This window comes from Trichosurus vulpecula, chromosome 2 (genome assembly GCF_011100635.1).
Source record: "Trichosurus vulpecula isolate mTriVul1 chromosome 2, mTriVul1.pri, whole genome shotgun sequence".
In the NCBI taxonomy this organism is placed as follows: domain Eukaryota; kingdom Metazoa; phylum Chordata; class Mammalia; order Diprotodontia; family Phalangeridae; genus Trichosurus; species Trichosurus vulpecula.
In genome coordinates this window covers 260012988-260036369 of record NC_050574.1, presented here as the reverse complement: position 1 = coordinate 260036369, position 23382 = coordinate 260012988, and the positions used below count along the sequence as shown (strand labels likewise).

General features: G+C 33.9%; 1 protein-coding gene across 1 annotated transcript in view; it reads left to right on the top strand.

Moving 5' to 3' along the window:
* BOLL (boule homolog, RNA binding protein) overlaps positions 1–10671 on the top strand; it is a 71921-nt gene extending 61250 nt beyond the window's left edge. The window contains exon 11 of the mRNA XM_036746805.1: positions 10513–10671. Within this exon, the coding sequence (XP_036602700.1) occupies positions 10513–10671 (159 nt within the window). The remainder of the gene's footprint in view (positions 1–10512) is intronic.
* The last annotated feature ends 12711 nt before the right edge of the window (positions 10672–23382 follow it).

Genomic DNA, 23382 nt, shown 5'->3' with positions numbered 1-23382 from the left:
GCATTGCCTGTTCCTATTTTTAAAAGCATCTCCAGTGTTTGCCAAAGGTGACTATTTATGTAATCTTTTTGAAATTGTGATTTCTCTTTTTTACTTCTCTGTCTGAAAAAAGCAAAACCCAGATTTAGTGAGTCCTTTTAAATGTTCCCAGTTCTCTTTGCATTGGAATGCTGATGTCTTTCTGAAGAAAGATTTTTTATGGCATTTTTAATTTTGGCTTGTTCTGCCCTTAAAAAAATTTATACACACATAAAACTTTTTTATTTGGATGCTACTCCTTTAATAGTTTTGCTGTCCATATGCACAAGTGCCTAAAAAGACAGCTTGCATCTCTTTCATACTTCTCTCTAATTAGAATCTGTGGTATCAGTCATTTATTGAAACTTTCTTATACTACACACCATGTTTTTGCCTACAGGCTATACAGTATTTGTTCAAGTTAAACTAGCCGCATTTCAAATTTCACCCTTTTATTCTACCCATTGTTTTCTCTACCAGTAATAAATAGCAATTCCAGATTACTTCCAAATGTGTTTGGTGGTGTTCTCGTTTTGTTTCTTTTCCCCATAAAATAGTTCTTCTTATTTAGTTTTTCATATATCATTTACATGGATATTTTTATGCAGCTGTCTTACACAACAAAACTTAGCAGAAGCAGGCATAGATTGTGTTCTGTTCAACAAACATTTATTAGGCACCTGTTTTGTGCAAAGCACTGTGCTGGTAGAGATACAATTTTTAGATTAGATAGGAGCCCTGTTCTTGGGATGTTTACAGTCTAATATTTTATACCAGTCAAATAACTGTATTTTAGGAATCCAGTGTTAGTGACATTAATTTTTTTAACTTTGATGCTTTGAAACTAATATGAAATCTGAATTTTCTGAAGTACTTGACACATTATTTGTGTAATAGATTGAATAGTCCTTTGAATGTTGGGGTTAGATAGATTTTTGTTATACCATATTGACCCTTGACTATCTGCCAGTCTTCCAAAAACATACTGGTTTTCTTATGTTGTCCAACGCCTAGTGTTATTAGTCCTTCCTTTGACAGACAGTATACTTCTGATGTAGCAAAATTCAGTCATCATGTATTATTTTATTATATATGATTTACTTACTACAGTATAGTACTGATCTCAATTTTGTGTTTCTTCCCATGTGCCCATGAGGATACAGCTGTTACAATTCAGTAGTTTTCTAAAGATGATCAAGGTCACCAGTCACCACTTTGGTAATTTTCTTCTCATCTTTTGGAACGTGGGAGGCTATAAGGTCTGAGGGGTCAGAGAGCCAAAATAGACCAGACCCATGGGTTACCCATGTATTACTTAGTGGCTTAACCTCCCCACCACCACTACCACCCTACCCTACACTCACATATACACACACCATATGTCTTCTGCCATTTACTGGAGTTGTTGGAGGCCTTGCCACATAATCTTTTTGACCTTCTACCTACTAGATTTCCCTCAGCCTGCAGGAAAAGAAAAAGAAAGAAAGAAAATTAGTATTTAGTTCTTATTTGAATTCCATTTTTACTTCATGCTTCTCCATTTCTTCTATTTAAGTACAAACTCCTTAGTCTGGCACCCAAGATCCTTCACAGCCTGAGAGTAGCCTATTTGGCAATCTTATTTCACATTGCTCCTTTTTACACATACACTATTTTCTGACCAAAATAACCAGTTGTTCCCCAAACTTCTAATTGCTTAGGCCATCCCCCACACCTAGAATGCACTCACTCTTCATCTTTACCTTTCAGAATCCACCTCATCCTTTAAAGGTCTTCCTTGAAGATTTCTCAGACCCCTCCTTCCCCACAGATGAGTGTTCTCAAATTTTTCTGGAGCATTTTTTCTAGGTACCTTCTTTGTTCCTATCATGATATGCCTTTTATTACATTTAACTGTATCATTCCTACACATATGCACATAACTCAATAGAATGCAAATTCTTAGAGGGTAGGGACTAATTTTTTATGTTTTTGTCCCTAATGACAAATATTTGTTCAAGTGAGTTAACTTATCCTTTCTCTCTTAGACCAAATAGTATGACTACCCCTAGATGCTTTCACCTCTAAGATTTCCTGGGTGAAATTTTTAAACACATATTTTTGAGACAAGGCTAACTAGCCTTTAGGACCTTGAGACAACCTATGTTGAGTGCCTTAATCATTTTTGGTTGTGTGGGGTTTTTTTTCCATTTTCCCTCCTAATCAGTGTTTGTAACATTGTCTATACATTCTTATTTCATTGGCGTAGATTTAGGAAATAGCAAGTAAGATCTCCCACCCCGCCCCCTTAAGAATATCCTCTTGGTGGGATTCAAACTTATCTTAAGTTAGGACATTGATGTCTCTACTGTCCATTTATGGGGGTGGGGTTAACTTAATAACTATCCCCTGTTTTGGTTCCCTGTCTTTTAAAATGTAGGTAGGTTTCACCTATCAGCCTTACTTGTTTCTAGGACCCACATCCCAGAGACCAGAGTCAACCCTGCCCAAGAATAGAGGTATACTTGGTATCTCAGGAGAAGTCCTACCTGTTAACCCTCTTCTTGGCCTTTCAGAAGCCATTGTTTTAATCTTGACTCCTATTTTGGATAGGTCCTATAGGTTAATGGCTGAAGTGGTGGTATCTTTTTCTTCATATATTTAGGTATCACTTCTCTCATATTCCTCTTCATTTTCATGCACCAAGCTCAGAAGAACAATTCAGTGGCAGTTTTATTCAACACCATAATATTCTGGTGGCACCCCTTCTTCCAATCTCATTCTTAAATGTCTGAAAGAGAAGAGAGCAATAGATACTATCAAGCATATTCATGTATTGGTGTTAGAAAACAAAAACAATCTCTCGTGTTTGACTCAAAGACTTTCTCCAAAGTGTACATGTTTACTAACCCTTTATTCTCCTGCTTGATGGTATAAAAGTACTTCCTAGTTGATTGTCTATCCATCATTACTCACTTTGAATATTATGAGTAGTCACAAGTTTATAGATAGATATTATTTTCTAAAAACGTAAGTATTAATTAGTTGTTCAGAACTTAAAATGCATTTTCCCATAGAACCATTTATAAATGATGGATAAGGTCCAAATGCACAAAAACCTATTTAACCCATAGTGTATCTTAATTTATAGTACTGGTACCACCTTTGAGATCAACAAGGCCATGTGGTACAAGAAGGAGAAAGGGTAATGGATATTGGATACTGAGGTGACTGGGCAAAATTTCTTTGACATTTTCCCACTGCCTTTTTCTGTACCTCATTTATACTAATGTTCTACATTCCAGGTAATTGATGCCTTCTTGTCTTTCGAAACAAGACTTTTTTTAAACAGTGTTATTACTGTATAAACTATTCCAGTTCTGTTCACTTCACTCTACATAATTCCATACAGGCTTTCCCAATTTCTTTCAAGCTATTCTTTTTATTAAGACACCAATTCTTGAAACCAGTTTTAAACAGGAATTATATAACATATTCTTGAATCACATTATTTTTGCTCCACCTTTCATAGTGGTATTCTGTGATTATTATTCAGAATCCCATTGTAGATGCTGACCTCTTCTTGTCCAGACCTTTTCTTCTGGGCCTCCTGACCTGTTCAGAATCTTTGGGTCTTCTGATATTTTCTTCATAAATCTCTCAGCTTATTTTAGTGTTCCCTGCTGCTTGATCTCACTGATCTTTGGCCCTATTTTACCTGCCTTCTAAATCCTTGTTTCATTTGATTACCCTATAGTCTGAGGATCTCTTGACTACCTAGATTTGCCAATTTCCCTCTCGTTTAGCCAAACTCCTAGATTTGATTTCCAAAGTTTATGGTCCCTAGTAGAAGTCCATTGCATATAAGAAGAAATGAGAGCTGTATGTTATGTCATATATCAATAAATCAATCAAGCATTTATTAAGCACCTTCTATATGCCAGACTGTGCTAAGTGATAAAAATAGCCCAAAAGGTGAAATTAGGTAATACAGCTTTAATGTTTTATCAGAGAAGCACCTATAAAGCTTTCTGTGACAGGAAATGTGAATCTAGAGAGAAGTCCTGAAGTTAGACTACAAAAAACAAAAAAGCCAGTCAAGTTCCTGTGCAGAATGTTTCAGTAGAGAACTGATATCCACACAAGTAATCAATGTATAAGAATTTAATAGGTTTCCTGTATTTGTAAGGTGAACTTCAAAAATCTTTGTTATGCTTCAGTTCCTGTTCTGGGCATTTATTTCAATAGAAGTTTAAGGATTGACAGAAGTTCTTCCCATGTAAATCTACCTATATGAGGAATCTGTAAGGCACCATGCAGGGTTTTTTCTCATTTTAGTGTACCAACACAAAAGTGGTTACAAACCTTAATAAAAATAGCAATCGGGAATTGGATAAAGCTTCCACAGGACCCATATGTCATGTAATCAGTGAAGAGAATCTTTCTCAGCCTGGCACTGGAAGTGGTATAGAATTAATTCATTATTATGTCTATAAGAAGATCCTACTATAACTTGCTACCTCCTTATGTATGATTCATGCCTGTGTAAGAGTTCCCTGAAGCCACATCAGGTCTTCATGATTTCCTTCCTTCCCTTCTCACAAATCAGAAAATCCCATCAAAATTGGAAATGTATTTACTTGTGATATTCTGACTTCTGCTTTTTGCTTTTGGTATATCACATATGAAGTGCAGCATCAAGAGTTAGAGAACAGAGAAGAGTGCTAGGAATATTGCAGCTAAGTCACTAGGGCCTCTAGAACATTTGTACTGACTTTTTATCTGTTTGTTCTTTTATTCAATAAATGCCTGTTGAGTACTTGTTAGTTCCCAGGCATTATGCTAGGCAGCAGTGGGGAATGCAAAAATGAATCTAGGTGGTTTATTAAATCATTTCTATTTAACCAGGCATAAAATCTACCTGTTGGTATTAGGAAAAAGATACAAATATCAATCATACTAATGTAAATTAATTTCAAGCCCTTGGTAAATTTTTCTCACCCAAACTTCCACTATTTTTCCCTGCCTTCTGCCTGTCTTTATCTTTTCCCTGTCTTCACCCCAGCATATACAGTCACCAAGTCCTGTCAGTCCTATCTAACAATACTTCTTACCTTATCTCCCTTTATTTCCTATTCCAACTACTACCACTGTACTCCAGATTCTCATTATTACTTACTTGGACTAATTCAGTAGTTTTCTAACCTTTCTCTCTCTGCTCCCATCAAATCATATGATTTAGAACTGGACTTAGAAATAATCTAACCCAACACCCTAATTTTACACGAGTAAACTGAGCCCCAGAAAAGTAAAATGAGCCGATATCCGAATCTTAGGTCCTTTGGCTCCAAATTTAGCACTCTTTTAAAAATATTGATATAGTACTTTAAGGTTTAAAAAGCATCGTATTTCATTTGAACCTACCTGGCAAGGTAGGTACTAATATCATCCTCATTTTACAAATGAGGAAACTGAAGCTCAGTAAGGGAAAGTCACTTGTGCAGGGTTACACAGGAAGTAAGGAAGTAGAGGATTTTAACCCATTTCTTCCTGAATCCAAACTTGGCACACCACCTTATTTCCAGATTAATCCTCGTTATATACAAAATACACATGACTTGGAGATTTCCCATTGCCTAATGGATATCTAAATTCCTTAATTTGGCTTTCTAGACTGTCCACAGTTGGTTTGTTTCTCACCTACCTACAGTATCCTACCCTTCCCATACCCTGTGCTCCAGCCAAACCATTTTTCTTGCTTCTGTCCATGCCTTTACCTGTACCTAGAATGTCCCTCCTTCTACCCCTTCATCTCCACCTGTTAAAATCTTACACATCCTTCAAGACCCAATTAAAATACCACTTTCTCTGGGAAACTTCTCTTGGTTCCTTCTACCTCCAGGCAGAAATAATCAGTCTTCAACTCTTCTAGAACTTTGTTTTCTGTTTCTTTTCTGCATTAATCACATCCAATTTTTTTTATTCTGTTCATGTGTAACAGGGGTTAGATTGGAAATACCCGCCATAGAGTACTGAACTCTATCCCTGAAAGTGGCCAAGATGTAGGATCAGCATTCCATGATATACTACAACTATCACTACATATGTATTCATTTCTATTATTTCCCCTAGTATAACCTAAGCTTCTTGTGGATAAGGATTGTACATATTAAAGGCTTGATTTTCTTCAGCCTTTCAGCACAGTCAGGCACATGAGGTATTTTATAAATGTTTGTTGAATGAATGTAATTAAATTTGGTGTATAAGTATCCAAAATTATTTCTTCTTATCATAATAAAAATATTAAATAAGGCTTTAAAAGTCTTAATGTTATTTAATTTTATGCTTCAAAGCTGTGACTACTGTATCATAGTGTGGCCTACTATATTATTCCAGGATATGCTTCAAAACTGTAACTACTCTATCGTAGTGTGGCCTACTACATTATTCAGGATAACAACAATGTTTCTTGCATACCATTTTAGTTTAGAATACCTTCATATACATTAGTTGTTTGGGGTTTTTGAGATAGGTAGAGTAGATATCCCAAGACATTTAATACAGATGAGAAACACAGGTTTCAAAGAGGTTAGGCAGTTTGCTTGAAGTTACATATCTTATGCATCAAATTTAGAACCAATGCCCAGGTCTAAAGAAGGAAAGAAACAGCATTTATTGAGCTTCTGCTATGTGTCAGGCACTGTGCTAAGTGCTTTACACTTATCTCATTTGATCTTCACAACAACTCTGGGAGGTACCTGCCGTTATTATCCCCATTTTACAGTTGAGGGAAGAGGGATAGGTAGAGGAGGTTAAGAGACTTGTTCAGAGTTACACATCTAAATCATTGTCTGAGGCCACATCTCAACCCAGGTCTTCTTGTCTCCAGGCCTAGCACTGTATCCACTGGACTACCCACCTGCCCCATAATCGGGGTTATTATGATGCCATAATCCAGTGTTCTTTCCACTATTCTATAGCTTTTTAAAAACTAGGCCAATGTTTTGATTGGTATAGGAAACTCCTAATGAGGAAACTCCCTCTATCAATGCAGATCTGAACCCATTTTTCAACTTAAAAAGAGTTGCCCTGAGGGCCCTTAGAGGCTAAGAGGCTTGCCCCAAATCACCTACCTAGTACATATCCAAGGCAGGACTTGAACCTAGATCTTCTGTTTGTGTTGTAATAAATATAATCATAAACATCTAGAATTGGGAGGAAACCTCAGCAGCTATTTGATTCAACTCATCCCCAAAAAAGAATCCTCACTAGAGCACATCCAACAGGTAATTGTTCACTCTGCACAAAAGACCTCTGATAAGGGAGAACCTGAGGCAACCCAATCCACTTTTGCTTACCACTCACTGTTAGTAAGGTTTTTCTGTCATCAGGCACAAATTTGCTTTTTTATAGTTTCTACCTATTGCTCCTGGTTCCAAATTCTTGAGGCCAGACAAAGCAAGTGTTAATCCTAATAGTAAATGACAATGCTTCATATACTTAAAGTTAAAATGTGCCATCTGAGTCCTGTCTTCTTTAGACTAAACATCCAAAATTCTTTTAACTAATCCCCATATGACATGGGCTCAAGGCCCTTCATCATCCTTCTTGCCCCACTGTAGAATCTCTCCAGTTTATCATTGTGCATCCTAAAGTGAACCACAATACCTCATATTTGGCCTAACCAAGAAAGAGTACAAAGGGCTATCAACATATTCTGGAAGATAAGCTTTTCCTAATGTAGACCAAGGTTATACTGCTAACATATTGACTCAGCCGTAGAGAGACCTTTTCAAAGTGGCTTAAAAAACCTAAGAAATGTAATCTCTTAAATCATTTTTGGCATCACTAACTGCTACTTGACCAAGTTACTAGAATATTTTGATCTCTTATGTATTAGAAAATGGTTACCAGTATCAGAACATTTGAAAATTTCCCATCTAAAGGGATATTATTGAAACAATAATATTAAAAATATGTTTAAAATGGAGAAATTGAATTAATGTAATTATTAAGTAATCATTGCCTTTAGTTGTGGATACTAGTATCTATCCATGGTTAGAGTAGTGGTGATAGAATTGTTTCCAGGCTTGGCCATTAAGTTGTTTATATTTGCAGTATATGTACTTGGATACTTGTAGGGTTTCTCTGCCCTCCCCCTTTATTGGTATTCCCAGTATACAGTAAATGGTTAGTAAATGTTGAATTAAAATTAACTTACAAAATAATTCAGCTGAAATTGTACTCCTATCAGTCTTCTAATACAAAATGTGTGTAAGGGACAGCTGGATATGAAAAGACAAGAAAGGACTTGAAATGTCCTTTTATTCATCCAGAAATACTCATATTTTATCCTTCTCCAAGAAATGAAAAGGCTTTTTATGCTGTATCTACTTTTTAATTCTTTTCGTGTTTTGGAGATGTGCCACAGTTACATATCCCTTATGTTTCTAAAGGAACTGGGTGTACACACACACACACACACACACACACACACACACACACCCCACCCCTTAAGCGATTTTTTTTCATTTCCTGCTTTTCTTGTCTAGTGAGACACTGATAGCATTATTTATAAGACTTTTAAGGTCCATAGCATTTGAAATTGTAAAAGAGGATTATTAGTTCCTCATTTTCCTTTTGTTCGGTTTTCAGTCATATCCAACTCTTCAAGACCCCATTTGAGGTCTTCTTGGTAGAGATGCTGGAGTGGTTTGCCATTTCCTTCTCCAGCTTATTTTACAGCTGAGCAAACTAAGGCAAATGGGGTTCAGTGACTTGCCCAGGGTTACATGACTAGTAAGCATCTGAGGCTGGATTTGAAATCAGGTCTTCTTGACTCCAGGCCCTGCGCTCTATCCACTGCACCACCTCTTAAGTTGTAATAATTGCTGCTTTATAACATGATACTAATAATAATTATAATTATAGTTCCTCAACACTACACTGATAGGTATTTTTGGTATTCCTAGTGTACAATAATCTAATACCTTGAAATTTTTGTTTTAGAAGACTTTGTCATAGCATTGAGAATAAATGGATAGCTAAAATAGTTTTTATTATAAACAGATCAATACATTCCTCACAACTCTGTGAAGTACATGTGAAGTTACTATGTAGTGTTCATTATTTTTGGAACTTTGGCAATTTTGGGTGGAAATTTTTTAAATTTTATGAGACAAAGTACTTCATTTAATATACAAAACTTATGTTGATTAGATAATATAAATCTAATGTAAAATATATCTTTAAATGTGTTTATTTTCTGGTTAAAAACTGTTTTGTGGTCCTGAAATTATATGAATAAATTTTCCAGAAAATTACACAAATTGCAAACCTTTTTAGGCAGAAAGTTATCAATGTATAATAGGCACTCCAGAATAAAGTAATTAGTTGCCTTTGTGGCCTTTTCCTGAAACTTTTTAAAAATTATTGAAAATGGTTAACACCTCATAATTTTAGCACTATCTGTACAATGGTTTGCTCACAAAAATGCTAAAAATGATATGAAGTTTTGCAGTCAACCAGTGTCTTTTTTGAAAAATATAAATCACTTTGCTTTACAGATTTAAAAAATAGTCTATGCCTTCCATTATATCAGTTGTTCCCTAAACATAGACAGAGCACTTTTAGAATTATTTCAACTTTTAAAAGACTTTAGAAATATCATTTGATAAATTACCGTTGTATATTCATTCATGGTTAGGAAGTTGTTTTTACTGGAGCACCACTTAAATAGTTTTCCCGACCTCTAAATATAGAATATATTGGATCCCACTGCTACCAATATACCTTTTGGAGCCCATAAATACCTGATCTCAGGAAAGCAGTAATAGCTTGAACAAATTATTGGATTTTAGAGTGTCTTTTTTATTTCTAAACATATAGGTTCCTTTCTCTCCTGTTTATCATCTATTTAGTACATAGTGAGTCACTATCCAAAGCATGCCTTTCTTCTGGGTTCCTAAGCAAAGAATTATCTATGCCAACCTTCAGTAGGGTCAAATTAAGCATCTCTCATTTAGATTACATGTTACATATCACTGTGATAAGTTATTACTCAGATGGCCAAAAATAGCTAGTAGTTTTTTTTTTCCTCTATGTAATGTGGCTCTATCCATATATATGACATAAAATGATAGGCAAGATGTTATAGTGGATGAAGGGTCCTGGAAGAAGGAAACCTTGGGTTCAAGTACTGACTCTTGATACATATTAGCTGTATGATCATGGACAAATCACTTAACCTCTTAATGCCCTGAGCAACATTCTAAGACTATAATTGGGGAATGAGTTGTTGATCTGTATTGATGAAGGTAGTTTTCCACAACAAGAAAGTTCAGACCACACCAATAAAGTCCCAGGACCATCTGCTCTCTTCCCTCCCTTCCCCAAAACAGTATATAAAATAAAATGTTTAGTTTTTTTTTTATTTTTGAGTTCACTAAATGCAAATTATATTGTTCTAACATGCACAGACTAGAAAAATCCTTATTTTTTTTAATATTATGATAGGAACCAAGGTTACATTCTGTGAGAAGAAGCTTTTCTCAGCCTTCATCTGTGGGACTGAAACCTCGATATACCCGAAGCCCTCACTTTCATCCTAGGAAAGAATTCAGAGCAGAAGATTCAATTCTTACTCCACCTTCTTCTACTGACTCTGTTAAGTAAAATCTTAGCTAACTATTATACCAAACACTAAATAGCTACTAGCTCCATATGCGATTTGGTACTGAGTTTAATGAATATGCTTAAGTTAAAAGTGTCTTTGCTTTTTGTAAAGGGAATAAAAGGAATCTTGCAGTTCATTGCTCAGAACATGAGAGGTGCAGGATAAAATCATGGTTTCCTTTATTAATTCATACACATTTATGGTAACAGACTTATCTCTGATAAGTAGGAGAGAAGCTACAACCATAAGACAGTACATGTCTAGATTAAAAACTGAAAATTCAGTCATCTGGATATTTTGTGTACATGATTCCTGACATCTGGATACTTTAGAAACCTCTAAGTGATTAAATTTCTCGGTTTTCATCCAGATGTTTTACATACAACCACAGTGTACTAAAGCAGTTAAGACAAACTGTAAGATAGACTGGGCTCAAAAAGGCCATATCTTGATATAGAATATATTTAGCTATAAACTCATTCTCATATTATTTTAGTTTCATTGTCTTTAGTTTTTATGTATGTTTTGTCATGCATTTTAAATACTTTTGCTAAAATATCTAATACTATTCATTTATAATTTGAATTCTTATCAAATATATCTTTTAAATAATTTATATTAAGAATTTTAGAAGTCTATCAGATAAGGATAATTTGTTTCATACTATATTCCATTGCCAAAGCTGACATTCTTAAAATACAATTAATAATACATATATATTTATTTCTGATACTCTTTTGTCACTGATATATGAAGTGTAAGTGTTTTTGGCATCTCTGCAGCTTTAAACATTCAATATATATAATATATATGCATATATATCATATCTTGAGAGAACATGTGTATAAATTTCTTTATTGAAAGTAAATCAGCCACCTGTCTGCTTTCATGTCTTATAAGTTTATAAGACTTCTTAGTTTAAAAAATAAATTAGCCTTGAATTTAAAAAAAACACTGAATTCTCTATTTAAACTTTTAAAATAGAAGTTAGGATCATCTGTTAATATAGTAATGGAAGACTTAATATTTTTTTAATGTCGAACTTTTAAAAAAATTTACAGCAGTTTATAGGTACAACTCAGCTGTTCTTTGAGAAAATATTATCTTCCTCTTAAAACAAAATTGGGTCCCTATAGAGTGGGCATTATAGCAAAAGTGGTTACACAAATCATTAATATTGACATTGCTGTATTTAAAATCTATTCAGGCACCTAATGGAATTATATTACACTGTGTTAGGAGTTTTTTGTCCACTCTGATACCTAAAGCTTTTTTGTACTCTTGTTGAACAGGAATAAAGATTCCCTACAAAAATTATTTGTTAAATTTTTGTAAAAAAAAAAAATTCCAAAAGGTAATTGCCCAATTGTTGTAACTTAGGACAGTTTTTTTAATCCTCCTTCTTTTATTACCCCATTTGTCATGTAGGACTATAAACTGTCCATTGATGTATATAATTTGTTGGGGATGTCAACTTAATGTTTGGGATTAGTATACTTCAGTTGAACACTAAAAATTTTGCAATGTAGGAATGTTAGAGCATATTTTGGCACATCCTAAAGCCACTCCATCTATGTGTACATGTTTTCCTTTACTGTAATTATTTGTGAGAACAATATCCTGTGTAGAAAGTCTAGCGTTCTGATATTAGAGCCTTATTCAAAATATCATGAAACAGTATATTTATTCCATTTGTCTGGTATTTGCAGGATAAGTTTTAGTTCTTTTTCACAATTCAAGCTTATTCAGTATATACCAAGGCATGTATGTTCTTAAAATGTTGTAAATTATAGAGGTCTGTCTGAGAGTAATTGTATTCCAAAAACAATTTACATTTGAAGTATTTTCTAATTTCTTGAACAATTGTGCTGTTATTTAAAACTTGTATCAGGGAAAGTATTATCTGGGAAAACCCAAATATTTCCATGGATTCATTATTATTTTCATTCAGTTTTATGAGGGTAATATACTTTTTTCCTCCAGCTGTATAAGTAAAAAAAGGACTGAGAAACTTTGAAAATTCATTAATGCACACGAAAAAAGGTAACAAAACCAATTTTAAAAGAAGGCAGTAGAGTATCTGTTAGAAAAATTGTCATGCTTAATTTCTGTAATTTTGCATTTTAACAAATGATGTACTCATTGTATCAGAAAGCAACTTTAACTATTTTACAGATCAATGTGTTAGCTTTATTTTTAAATGGCAGTGCCTTTTTCATTACAAGTCATGATAAAAATGGCCATATATGTAGAATCTTACATTAAAGAGACTAACTACTATTCCTTATTCTTGGTCCTCATATGATTGAGAAACTATGAATTGTATATGAAGGGAAGGTTGAATTAATATTATAAAGCATTGCTAGAAATTTTTTTTTGTGCTTCAGAGAAACCATCTCAGTTTAAAGGACAAAAAATAATTTAAAATACATTCATTAGAACTTTTAAGGAACCTTTCAAGGTATTTGGAAAATATTTCAACATTTGTAACAAATCAAAGAAATTAATCATAGGTAAAGAGGGCTGGATAAAATCCTTGTGAATAGGAAGTATTGAATTGAACATTAAAGGATTCAGAATTTTTAAAAGTAGTTAGATTTGCTTACTAAGAGCTCTACAATTCAATAACCTTTTCTGCTTTGTAAAATTACATTAATACCACAAAGTAAACTTGGTCACTTCATTTCAGTTTAGAAGATAAGGTTTTATTTTCTTAGAACTAAGTATTCATCCTAATACTTAAAATCCTAAGACTGTCTTTGCACCTAAAAGCTACCCTTAAACTTTCTAATGTGTATAGCTATATCATTCCTTAAATATATGCATTTTTCTGCCTTTCAACCTAATGTGTCCCTGTCTTTGGAAAATGACTATTAAAAGTCTTGGTTATTAATACTTGAACTTTATATCTACCTCGGTAAACTTCTGCTGGATTGGAATTATTGCTACCCTTAGCATAAAGCAATGTTTTCTATATTTATGTTCCACTTTTGCCTAAGATCTAGAGGAAAAATTTTATTTCCTAATTTATCCATTTAGCTATACAGAGATTGTTTTGCCCCAGAGCTGATTCAAGTAAAATCAATGTTGGCTCCATAAGATAGTCTCTGTGAGCCATAGAAAAAGATAAAAATATTATGCACCCTTTTGAGCTAACAGACTTAATTTTAAGGGCATCATTTACATCTGAAAAATAAGACAATTGATTTTAAAGACAGTGAACAATAAAACCAGATACTTATGGGAGAAAAAAATACTACTTTGAATTTTGATTAATTACCAACTGTTTTATGTACTAGGTCAAGCAATGTCATAATGATCACTACAATAATATTTTTTTACATTTGAACAGGAATTTCTTTTTTCAGATGTTTAGAAAGTGTCATGAAAACCCAACCATTAAACACCATGCAATTAAACAATATTCATGCGTTTTCTATAATTTGGTATATCTTTTATTTTTCTCTGTACTTAATTGACTCTGAATACCAAAATAGGCTTACTAAATGTGGTAACTTTTGCTAAAATAATTTGATTTAATTAATCACATTTCAGTAATTTAATGAAAATCAACCAGAACACATAACTTAAAAATTTTCTGTATTTTAGATGAAAAGTTTTAGAGAGTTTTAAGGATGCACCTTCTCTAAAAAATAGTTTATAGACATATAAGTATTAAAGTTAGTGCAGTAATATCAACTCACCTGGATTGAAGCTTTCTTCACTTTATGACAGTTTCTATTTAAGTGAAGGAAAAAACATTTAACAAGACATTTTTAACATAAATTCAAAGTATGATATATAGATCATTTTTATGATGCATTAGTCTAATGATCCTATCAGCAAGCTATAATCTACCTGCAAAAAAATGTCGAAATGTGATAAGCACCCATCATGCCTAGCTAGCTGTAAGAATGTGTTGCTCACATTTTAAACAGAGGTCTAAATAATTTATTTAAGACACAATATAAAGGTACAGGTCTTTTTGGCCTCCCAAGTTAGCATGGACTTAACGAACCTTTTGATATTATAATGCATTTTTTAAAATATATTTAAAATAATAGCTTAAAAGAATGCCATAGATTTAGGTTTTCATCATACTTCTTTATAATGTAGCCTATGTCCATCAAAATGGCTACATTTCATAATAAATAGATCAATTAAATATAACAATGAGTGCTCTTCATGTGATTCATAATAAAGTTTCTAAATATTTAATTTTGTGAAGGTAAAACATGACTAAACTATCGTGTGACATACAATTTATCAAGTATTGTCCAGTATGCAACATTTTAGCTAATGGGGTGGATGTTTCGCTTTGTTAATAAATGGAGTCCAGGGGCATTTAATGTGGTTACTGCAGGCTTGTTAGGAAAAATATCGTAAGTGTATAGCAATAAATGTTTAATAAATTCATAGAATTTAAGTTGTTAGTAAATACATAATTGACTATATAGCTCATTTGTATTAAAACTGGAAAAACCAAGTTTCTGTAGTTTGTAACTTTTAGTAAAATTCTGTTTTTGTAACTAAAAAGTTAATTCCAATAAAAAAATTTTAATATTGATTGTGAGTTCTTATGGGATAAATGTGAATTTTAAATATTAATAAGTTTTCATTATTTTAGTAGTTAAGCTTTTCCTTTCATTATCATTTATATTTGAGATAACTAAAAACATACCAAGGTACCCAAATTTAACAAAAAAAGAAACTTAACATAAAAATTTAATGTAAATTTAACATAAAAGAGAAATGGTAAATTCTAGAGTTTGAAACAGCTTCACAGATGGTAATAATCCAAAAACAATGCCCAAACAACTTTTCCCACCTGTTTCCCTTAGCCCTGCAAAAATTAAACAATATTATTGAACATCTAAAGTACCTAGCAGCTTGACTGTAGAAAAAGTTTGAGCCAAAAGACAAATATTCAACATTTTTCTGAAAGTTTTCCCCTTTTTGTACTCAGTAAGCTCTCCAGATTTTGAGAGGGCAGGCGTCACATTCTACAGCCATCAACAGAGTTCGCTTTCTTCTGTTGTGTTCACATTATCTTGATTGCGGAAACAAAACTTTGGGTTACCAGTCTGTATATTCCAGTTGAGTTCTTAATAGGCTCATTTGGGCAAAGCTATCATCATGTAGTAAGAGAGAAGTTCAAACAGTGACCAAACCTGGCACCAGAATTAGGAATTTACAGAGAAGCTGGATCCATTGGACATAGATAGATTCAGGGAGCCAGGGACTCTTACGATCAAGGGACAGTCTGAAAGAGAATAATAGAAATACAGCATGGCATAATGAAAAGAGCACTAGATTAGTTGGAATGTTATTAGTTTTATAGAATGTAATTCCATTTTAACATTCATTACAGTAGGGATTGTTTCATTCTTTGTGATTCGACTGCCTAGCAATGATTCAGCTTGGCACATAGCTACTTAGCCAATGATTATATACTGAGTCAGAAATTGGCCTCATATCTTGGTTCACCACTTACTAGCTATGTAATCTTGGACAGACAACTATACTTCTCTAGACCCCTGCTTTCTCATCTATAAATTGAGGAGAGTTCTCTAAAGCCCCTTTCAGCTTCAAATCCGAATCTAACCATTTTTACCTGCCTAAAAAGTTTTCACTAGGTTTCAGTACATTTGCCAGTTAAAAATACATTTGTCACTAAGCATCATCACAAAGCAGTAAGAACACTGATTTTAAAATTAGAAAATACAAGTCTTACCTCTGACTCTAGCTGTGTGAACCTAGATAAGTCATATAACTCTTTACCCAGTTCTTCCTCTGTAATAATAGAAATAATATTACATTATGCACCATGACAGCATTATTTTGAAAATGCTTTATAATCTTTAAAGTGGTATATAAATTTGAGGTGCTGTTAGCAATAACCTGAATGTAAGTATAATTTTATTTTTTTTTGCAGGGGGTAAGGCTGGGCAATTGGGGTTAAGTGACTTGCCCAAGGTCACACAGCTAGTACATGTGTCAAGTGTCTGAGGACAGATTTGAACTCAGGTCCTCCTGACTCCAGGGCCAGTGCTTTACTCACTGTGCCACCTAGCTGCCACAGTATAATTTTACTTATTGAAATTAGAGTGTAGTTTCTTTCAAGCTCTAGAACTGGCTGATCTTTTTGGATTGTACCTGTATTTCCTCGGTGCAAACACCCAGGCAACGAGCCCAAGGCCAGCCTTTGACTAACTTTCATAGTTTTTTTATTCATCAAAAACCTAGCTGAGAATCACTATGCAAAGAAAGAGAAATATTGCTGAGATATTAAATTTATTAAATGTAATGTATACCAAACTGGTACAGTGTTCAACATAGTCACAACAACAACAAAAAAGCCTCATCTATCCAGATAAAACAGCCATCATTTATGTAGTACTTTAAGGTTTGCAAAGAACTTTACATACGTCATCTCAGTTCTACAGGCATCATCTCAGTTTTGCAGATAAGGAAACTGAAGCTTAGAAAGATAATAATTTGTCCATTGCCACACAATTAGTGAATATCACAGGTGATATCAGAACCCAGGTCTTTCCTGATGTGCTAATGATTATCATAGTTTTCTAGAGTCCAGTAGCCTTAAAGAAAATAGTGGAATGAAGAGTCAGTGTGTGGCAATATCTTCCACAAGCTAGCTTTTGAAGGCCATCTGTAAAGTTTGGATAATAACATCTACTCACCTCAAAAGGTAAGGTTCAGATGAAATAGTTTATATAAAGTTCCTTGTGAACCTTAAAGGGCCATACAAATGTCAACTATTAGTATATTTGGACAGAAAACAGTCACTGATGTTGAAGGTCATGCTAGTTTTGTACATGTTCAATATTATAGGATTTCAGCAATTTCCTTGGTGCTTTTATCAAGACACCTTGGCAGTACTATCATATATAAACAGCCCATCTTTTCTACAATACATTCTTGAAAACCAGGTATATCTTTTTATATAAGAATTATATTATAATTAGGTTGTTTCCTAACAAAATCCTTCGATCAAATAATAAATATAACCAACATTTGTTTTTGTCACAAAAGAAAATATACAATAACTGATACAGATTAAATATGAGGGATGAGAGAATGAGGAAAGGAATCACTCAAGTACTTCAACTGTGAGTTTTGGAAAGGCGTCCCTTGATCTTTCATCAATGACTTGGGCTTCTTCGTTTTTGCTTTGTTTTCATCAGAAGGCTTGGAGTCAAAAAGATCTTTTTCTGTTGCTTGCTGTATGACTGGACACATCACCTAACCTTGTTGGGCCTACTACCTCTTCAATCAGTCAGCAAACATAATGCCTGGAGACAAATAAATTGAAATAATCCCTCCTTTTAAAGGAATTTATCTTCTAAAAGATGGGACAAGAACACATGTAAGTAAAAGGATAGTGATATGGACTAGACCTCTGGTTTCATTGGTATTGGGAACTACTGGATGAGCAAAAACTCCCTCTACCTATGCAAGTTGGCACCTTCTCTGCAGCTTATAGTCTTAGTTGTCTAAAAATCACTGAGAGTTAAGTGGTGTGCCCCAGGGGTCACACAGGCAGTAAATGTCAGAGGTGAGACTTGAACCTAGGTCCACTATACAATGTTGCCTCTCTAAGTAGAAAGGATACATATGAAGAGAATAAATACAGTATTTAAGGAGGTGATTACGATCAAGAAAGGCTTCATGTGGAAAGTAGTGCTTGAGCTATACCTTGAAGAAAGAGAAGGATTCTAAGAGGTAAAAGTGAAAAGGAAGTACATTTTAGGCATGGGAGAAATGGGTGTAAAGGCACCTAGACAGAAGATGACATATCCTGTCTCAGGAACAGAATGCCAGTTTATGTCACAAAGTATCGGAACTGGATTAATGTACAGTAAAGCTGGAAAAGAAGTTAGGGCCAGGTTGTAATAGGCTTTAGAGAGAAGTTTATATTTTATTTTAGAGGCAATAGGGAGCCTCTTTTTCTGAGTAGAGAAGTGACCTGGCCAGAACTGCACTTAAAGAAAATCACTTTGGCACCTCTGTGGAAGATGAAGTAGTATAGGGAGAAATTTGAGGCAAGGAAACCAAACAGGAGGCAAGAGGTGGTGGCTCATGTAAATAAAAGGGATATTATGGAGATAGAACATAAGCTTGAGTAGGAATTGTTTTATTCTTTGTATTTGTTTCCTCAGTGCTTAGTACATAGTGGGTTGCTTAAATGAATGTCGATTAAGATAAAGCAAGATTTGGTGACTGTTTAGATATCTGAGGTATGAGAGAGTAAGGAGTTAAGGACAGTGCTGAGGCTGCAAACCTGAATGACTAGAACACTGGTAGTGCCTTTAACTGTTAAAGGGAAGTGTGGATGTGGCATGGGTTTGGGAGGAAAGACAATGAGTTTGATATGTCTCTGAACATCCAGTTTGAAATGTCCACTAAGCAGCTAGTGATGCAGGATTGGGGTAGAGGTAAGGTAAAGGGGTAAAGGTAAGGAGCTATATAGAACCCAGTTATTTGCATAAGGATAATAATTAAACCTGTGGCAATGATAAGATCACCAAGAGAAAGTGTAGAGAGAGAACATAAGACATATAATAGAGTCTGTAATACTTTCACACCACGATAATGCATGATAAGTCAGCAAGATAACCATGGAGGCAGATAAGGAATTCCAAGCAGGAGAGACTAGGGTCATAAAAACTCAGAGCAGAGATTGCCTGGGTTAGCCCCATAGGTTTGTATAGCAATTTTAACTTTAAAAGGGCTTTCACATCTACTTTCTCCTTATGTTTTTACAATAGTCCTGACAGCATGGTAGCATGACCCTTTTACAAGGTCAAGCTACTTAACTAAGCTTACATTAGCAAGTCAGTGATGGATCCAGAACTAGAATCTAGATTGAATTGCCATCACCTAAATTAAGTTACTTAAAACCAAATTTGTTTAGACCTGTGAGATGCAATTCTGGATTTTTAGTGTATTGTGTTGAATAAAGTGGAACATGATTGTTTCATTTTGTTCTTATCAAATTTTTGGGAGATCTCCAAACCCAAAGTTTATAGCTCCCAGAGTAATGTCCATGTCCAAACTTCATAAAGATATATAGAAGCTAGGCATAGTCAGCCAGAGGTTTTTAACCTTTTTTGTGTAGTGAACCCCGCCAAAACCTGTAGACTCTTCAGAATAATGTTTTTAAATAACTGAAGGAAATGCTAAATTTTCGTTATAGGTTAGCAAAAATAAAGATGTTATTTTTTTTTCATCCAAGTTCACAAACTTGAATTCTCTAAGAAGTCTGGATTCCAGGGTAAGACCTTTGACTTATATCATTAGGGGTGGAAAGAACCTCAGAAATCATATAGTTCAATGCCCTCATCTTAAAGATGATGAAACAGAGGTTCAGAGAAGAAAAGTGATACAGCCAAGAATCAGACATAGGTATTTGGCTTTCCACTACATCAAGTTGCCTCTTTAGTAACTGTGGGACAGAGTAGTGGTTTCCATGGCTTAGGAGTGGAGAGGATTGCCCAAGTTTGGGCCCCCAGACACAGCTCAGAAAACACTACAAAAAAACCTGAATCCCAAGGCATCATCCTTCACCTTAGAACTAGAACCCAACTACAATTATAAGGAGAAGAAGAAGACAACAAGCACAGATAACTACTATGGGGATATAGAAGATGTGGGTTCATACTCAGAAGATAATGACATTTTAAAAGCCACTCCTACTTCAAAGAAAAATGTCAAGTGGGCACAAGCCCAAAAGACTTCCTGGAAGAACTTAAAAAGAAATTTAAAAATCAGACAGGTTGAGAAAAAATTAGGGGAAAAAAATAAGCAATCCAAGAAAATTATGAAAGAAAGTCAGAAAAAGATCCAAAGACTTAAGGAAGAAAATAACTCCTTAAAAACTAGAATTGGGCAAGAGGAAGCTAATAACTTCATAAGATGCCAAGAAATAATAAAATCAATAGAATGAAAAAGTAGAAGAGAATATGTAACATCTGATTAGAAAAACAACTGATCTGGTGAACAGATCTAGGAAAACTAATATAAGAATTGTTGGACTACCAGAAGGTTATGATTTTTAAAAAATTCTATATATTATATTACAAGAAATTATTAAGGAAAAATGCCCTGAAGTTCTACAACAAGAGGGTAAAATAGAAATTTTTAAAATCCATTGATCACCGCCTGAAAGAGATCCCAAGATGAAAATGCACAGGAACATTATAACAAAGTTTCAAAGTTCCCAGGTTAACAAGAAAGTACCACAAGCAACTAGAAAAAAAAATGTTAATACTTTGGAGGTACACAAGGATAACACAAGATCTAGCAGCTTCTACATTAAAAGACTGAAGGGCTTGGAACATTATATTTTGAAGAGCAAAGGAGCTGGTTTTGCAACCAAGAATAACTTACCCAACTAAACAGAGTGTAATCCTGAATGGAAAAAAAATTGACATTTAATAAACTGAAAGTATTTGTGACAAAAAGACCAGAACTCAATGAAGGTAAACATAAAAGATATTAAATATAAGGGACTTGAGGGACTCAATAAAATCAAACTGTTTACTTCTTATAAGAATGTTATCATTATGTGAGTAATTTGAAAGAATGTACATTGGGGTTGAGTTGAATATGATGGGATAATTCTAAAAAAAAAAAATTGGGTAAGGAGAGGTAAAATGGAGCCATCATTTCATCCAACAAGGCATGAATGGAAGAACTGTACAGTTGAAATAGGTGAGGGTGGAAGGCTGGTAGTGCTGGAACCTTATTCTCATAAGAATTGGGTACAAGGGGGAAATAACATACATCCAGAAGGGTATAACAGCTTTCTAAATTTATAAAGAAATAGGAGGGCAAGGGGACAGGATAAAGGAGGAACTTTTAGAAGGGTGTGTAGAACAAGAAGTAGGAGGGTTCGGAAAGAAGATAAGGGAGGGACTCTTAAGGGTGTGGATTAAGGAGGTAGTGGTGAGAAGTAAATCAGATTTGTGAGAAGGATAATGAGGAAAATTAGGATGAAAGTTAATACACAACTAGTAATTACAGTTATCACTTCCACAATGCAACTTTCCCCATTGTGCTTTCAATATATCATGGATCAGCATAAGAAATTAAATGGGAATTTTGCAGAAACCAGAGACAACATGTGAAGACCTGCAGACAATACAGAAAAAAGTCTAGAAATTCAGAAATGCATAAAATATATGTATAGTATCGTATTTCAACACATTTTATCTTTTAATACCATAAACATACCCAGATTTTACAATAAGGTACTGTAAACACCCCATAAAAGAAAAACAAAAAAATTCAGACTTCTTCTCTGGTACAAAGAGAGGACCAAAAAATTTTATGTGGATTTCCAGATTGCAGGGGCACTGTATAATTGTGAATTTGAATGGGATGAACTCACCCATAAAACAGAAACAGATATCAGAATGGATTAAAAATCAGAATGCGACAGTATGTTTTTTTACAAGAAACATTTAAAAATGAGAGATGCACACAGTTAAAGGGCTGGAGTAAAACTGATTATGCTTCAGCTAAGGTAAAAAAGTGGGGGTAGCAATCATGATCTCAAAGTTAAAGCTGAAATAGATTTAATTTAAAAAGATCAACAGGGAAATTAAAATCAAAGATACTGTAGACAATGAAGCTGTATCAGTACTAAACCTCAATGTACCAAATGCTATAGCATCCAAAATTATAAAGGAAAAGTTAAATGAATTACAGGTGGACACAGTAATACTATAATAGTGGGGGACTGTATCAGAATTAGATACATCTAATTAAATAAATAATAAAGAAGTTAAAGAAGTGAATAGAATCTTAGATAAGCTAGATATTGTAGCTATATGGAGAGAATTAAATGGGAATAGAAAAAAATGCAACTTTTTTCTCAGTGTCATGGTACTGTTACAAAAATTGACTTTATATTCGCATTAAAACTTTATAGTTAAATGCAGAAAAGCAGAAGTATTAAATGCATCCTTTTCAGATCATAAGGCAATAAAAATTATATTCAATAAGGGACCATGGAAGCACACATTAAAAATTGGAAACTAAACAACCTAACCTTAAAGAATGAATGAGCTAAAGAACAAATCATAGAAACAATTTCATTAATGAGAATTACAATAATGAAACAACATATCCAAAGCTATGTGATGCAGCAAAAGCAGTAATCAGAGGAAATTGTATGCTTCTATCAATAAATGCTTCTATCAATAAATGCAGAGATGGTTTAACATAAGGAAGACTATTAACATAATTGTTATCCTAATAAAAGTAACAAAAATCATGATCTTATCAATAGATGCAGAAAAAGCTTCTGATAAAACACAACATATTCTTATTTAAAACACTTGAAAGCATAGGTATAAATGAATTTTTCTTTAAATGATAAGAAGCATCTACTTAAAACCACTGGCAAGCATTATTTGTAATGGGGATAAGGTAGAAGTCTTCCCAGTAAGAACAGGAGTGAAACAAGGATTCCCATTGTTAAAAATTTTATTCAGTATTGTATTAGAAATTCTAGCAATAGCAATAAAAGAAATTGAAGGAATCAGAATGGGCAATGAGGTAATAAAACAATCTCTTTTTGCAGACAATATGATGAAATACTTAGAAAATCCTAAAAAGTTAACTAAAAAGTTAGTTGAAACAATAATTTTAGCAAAGTAGCAGGAAATAAGATAAACCCATAT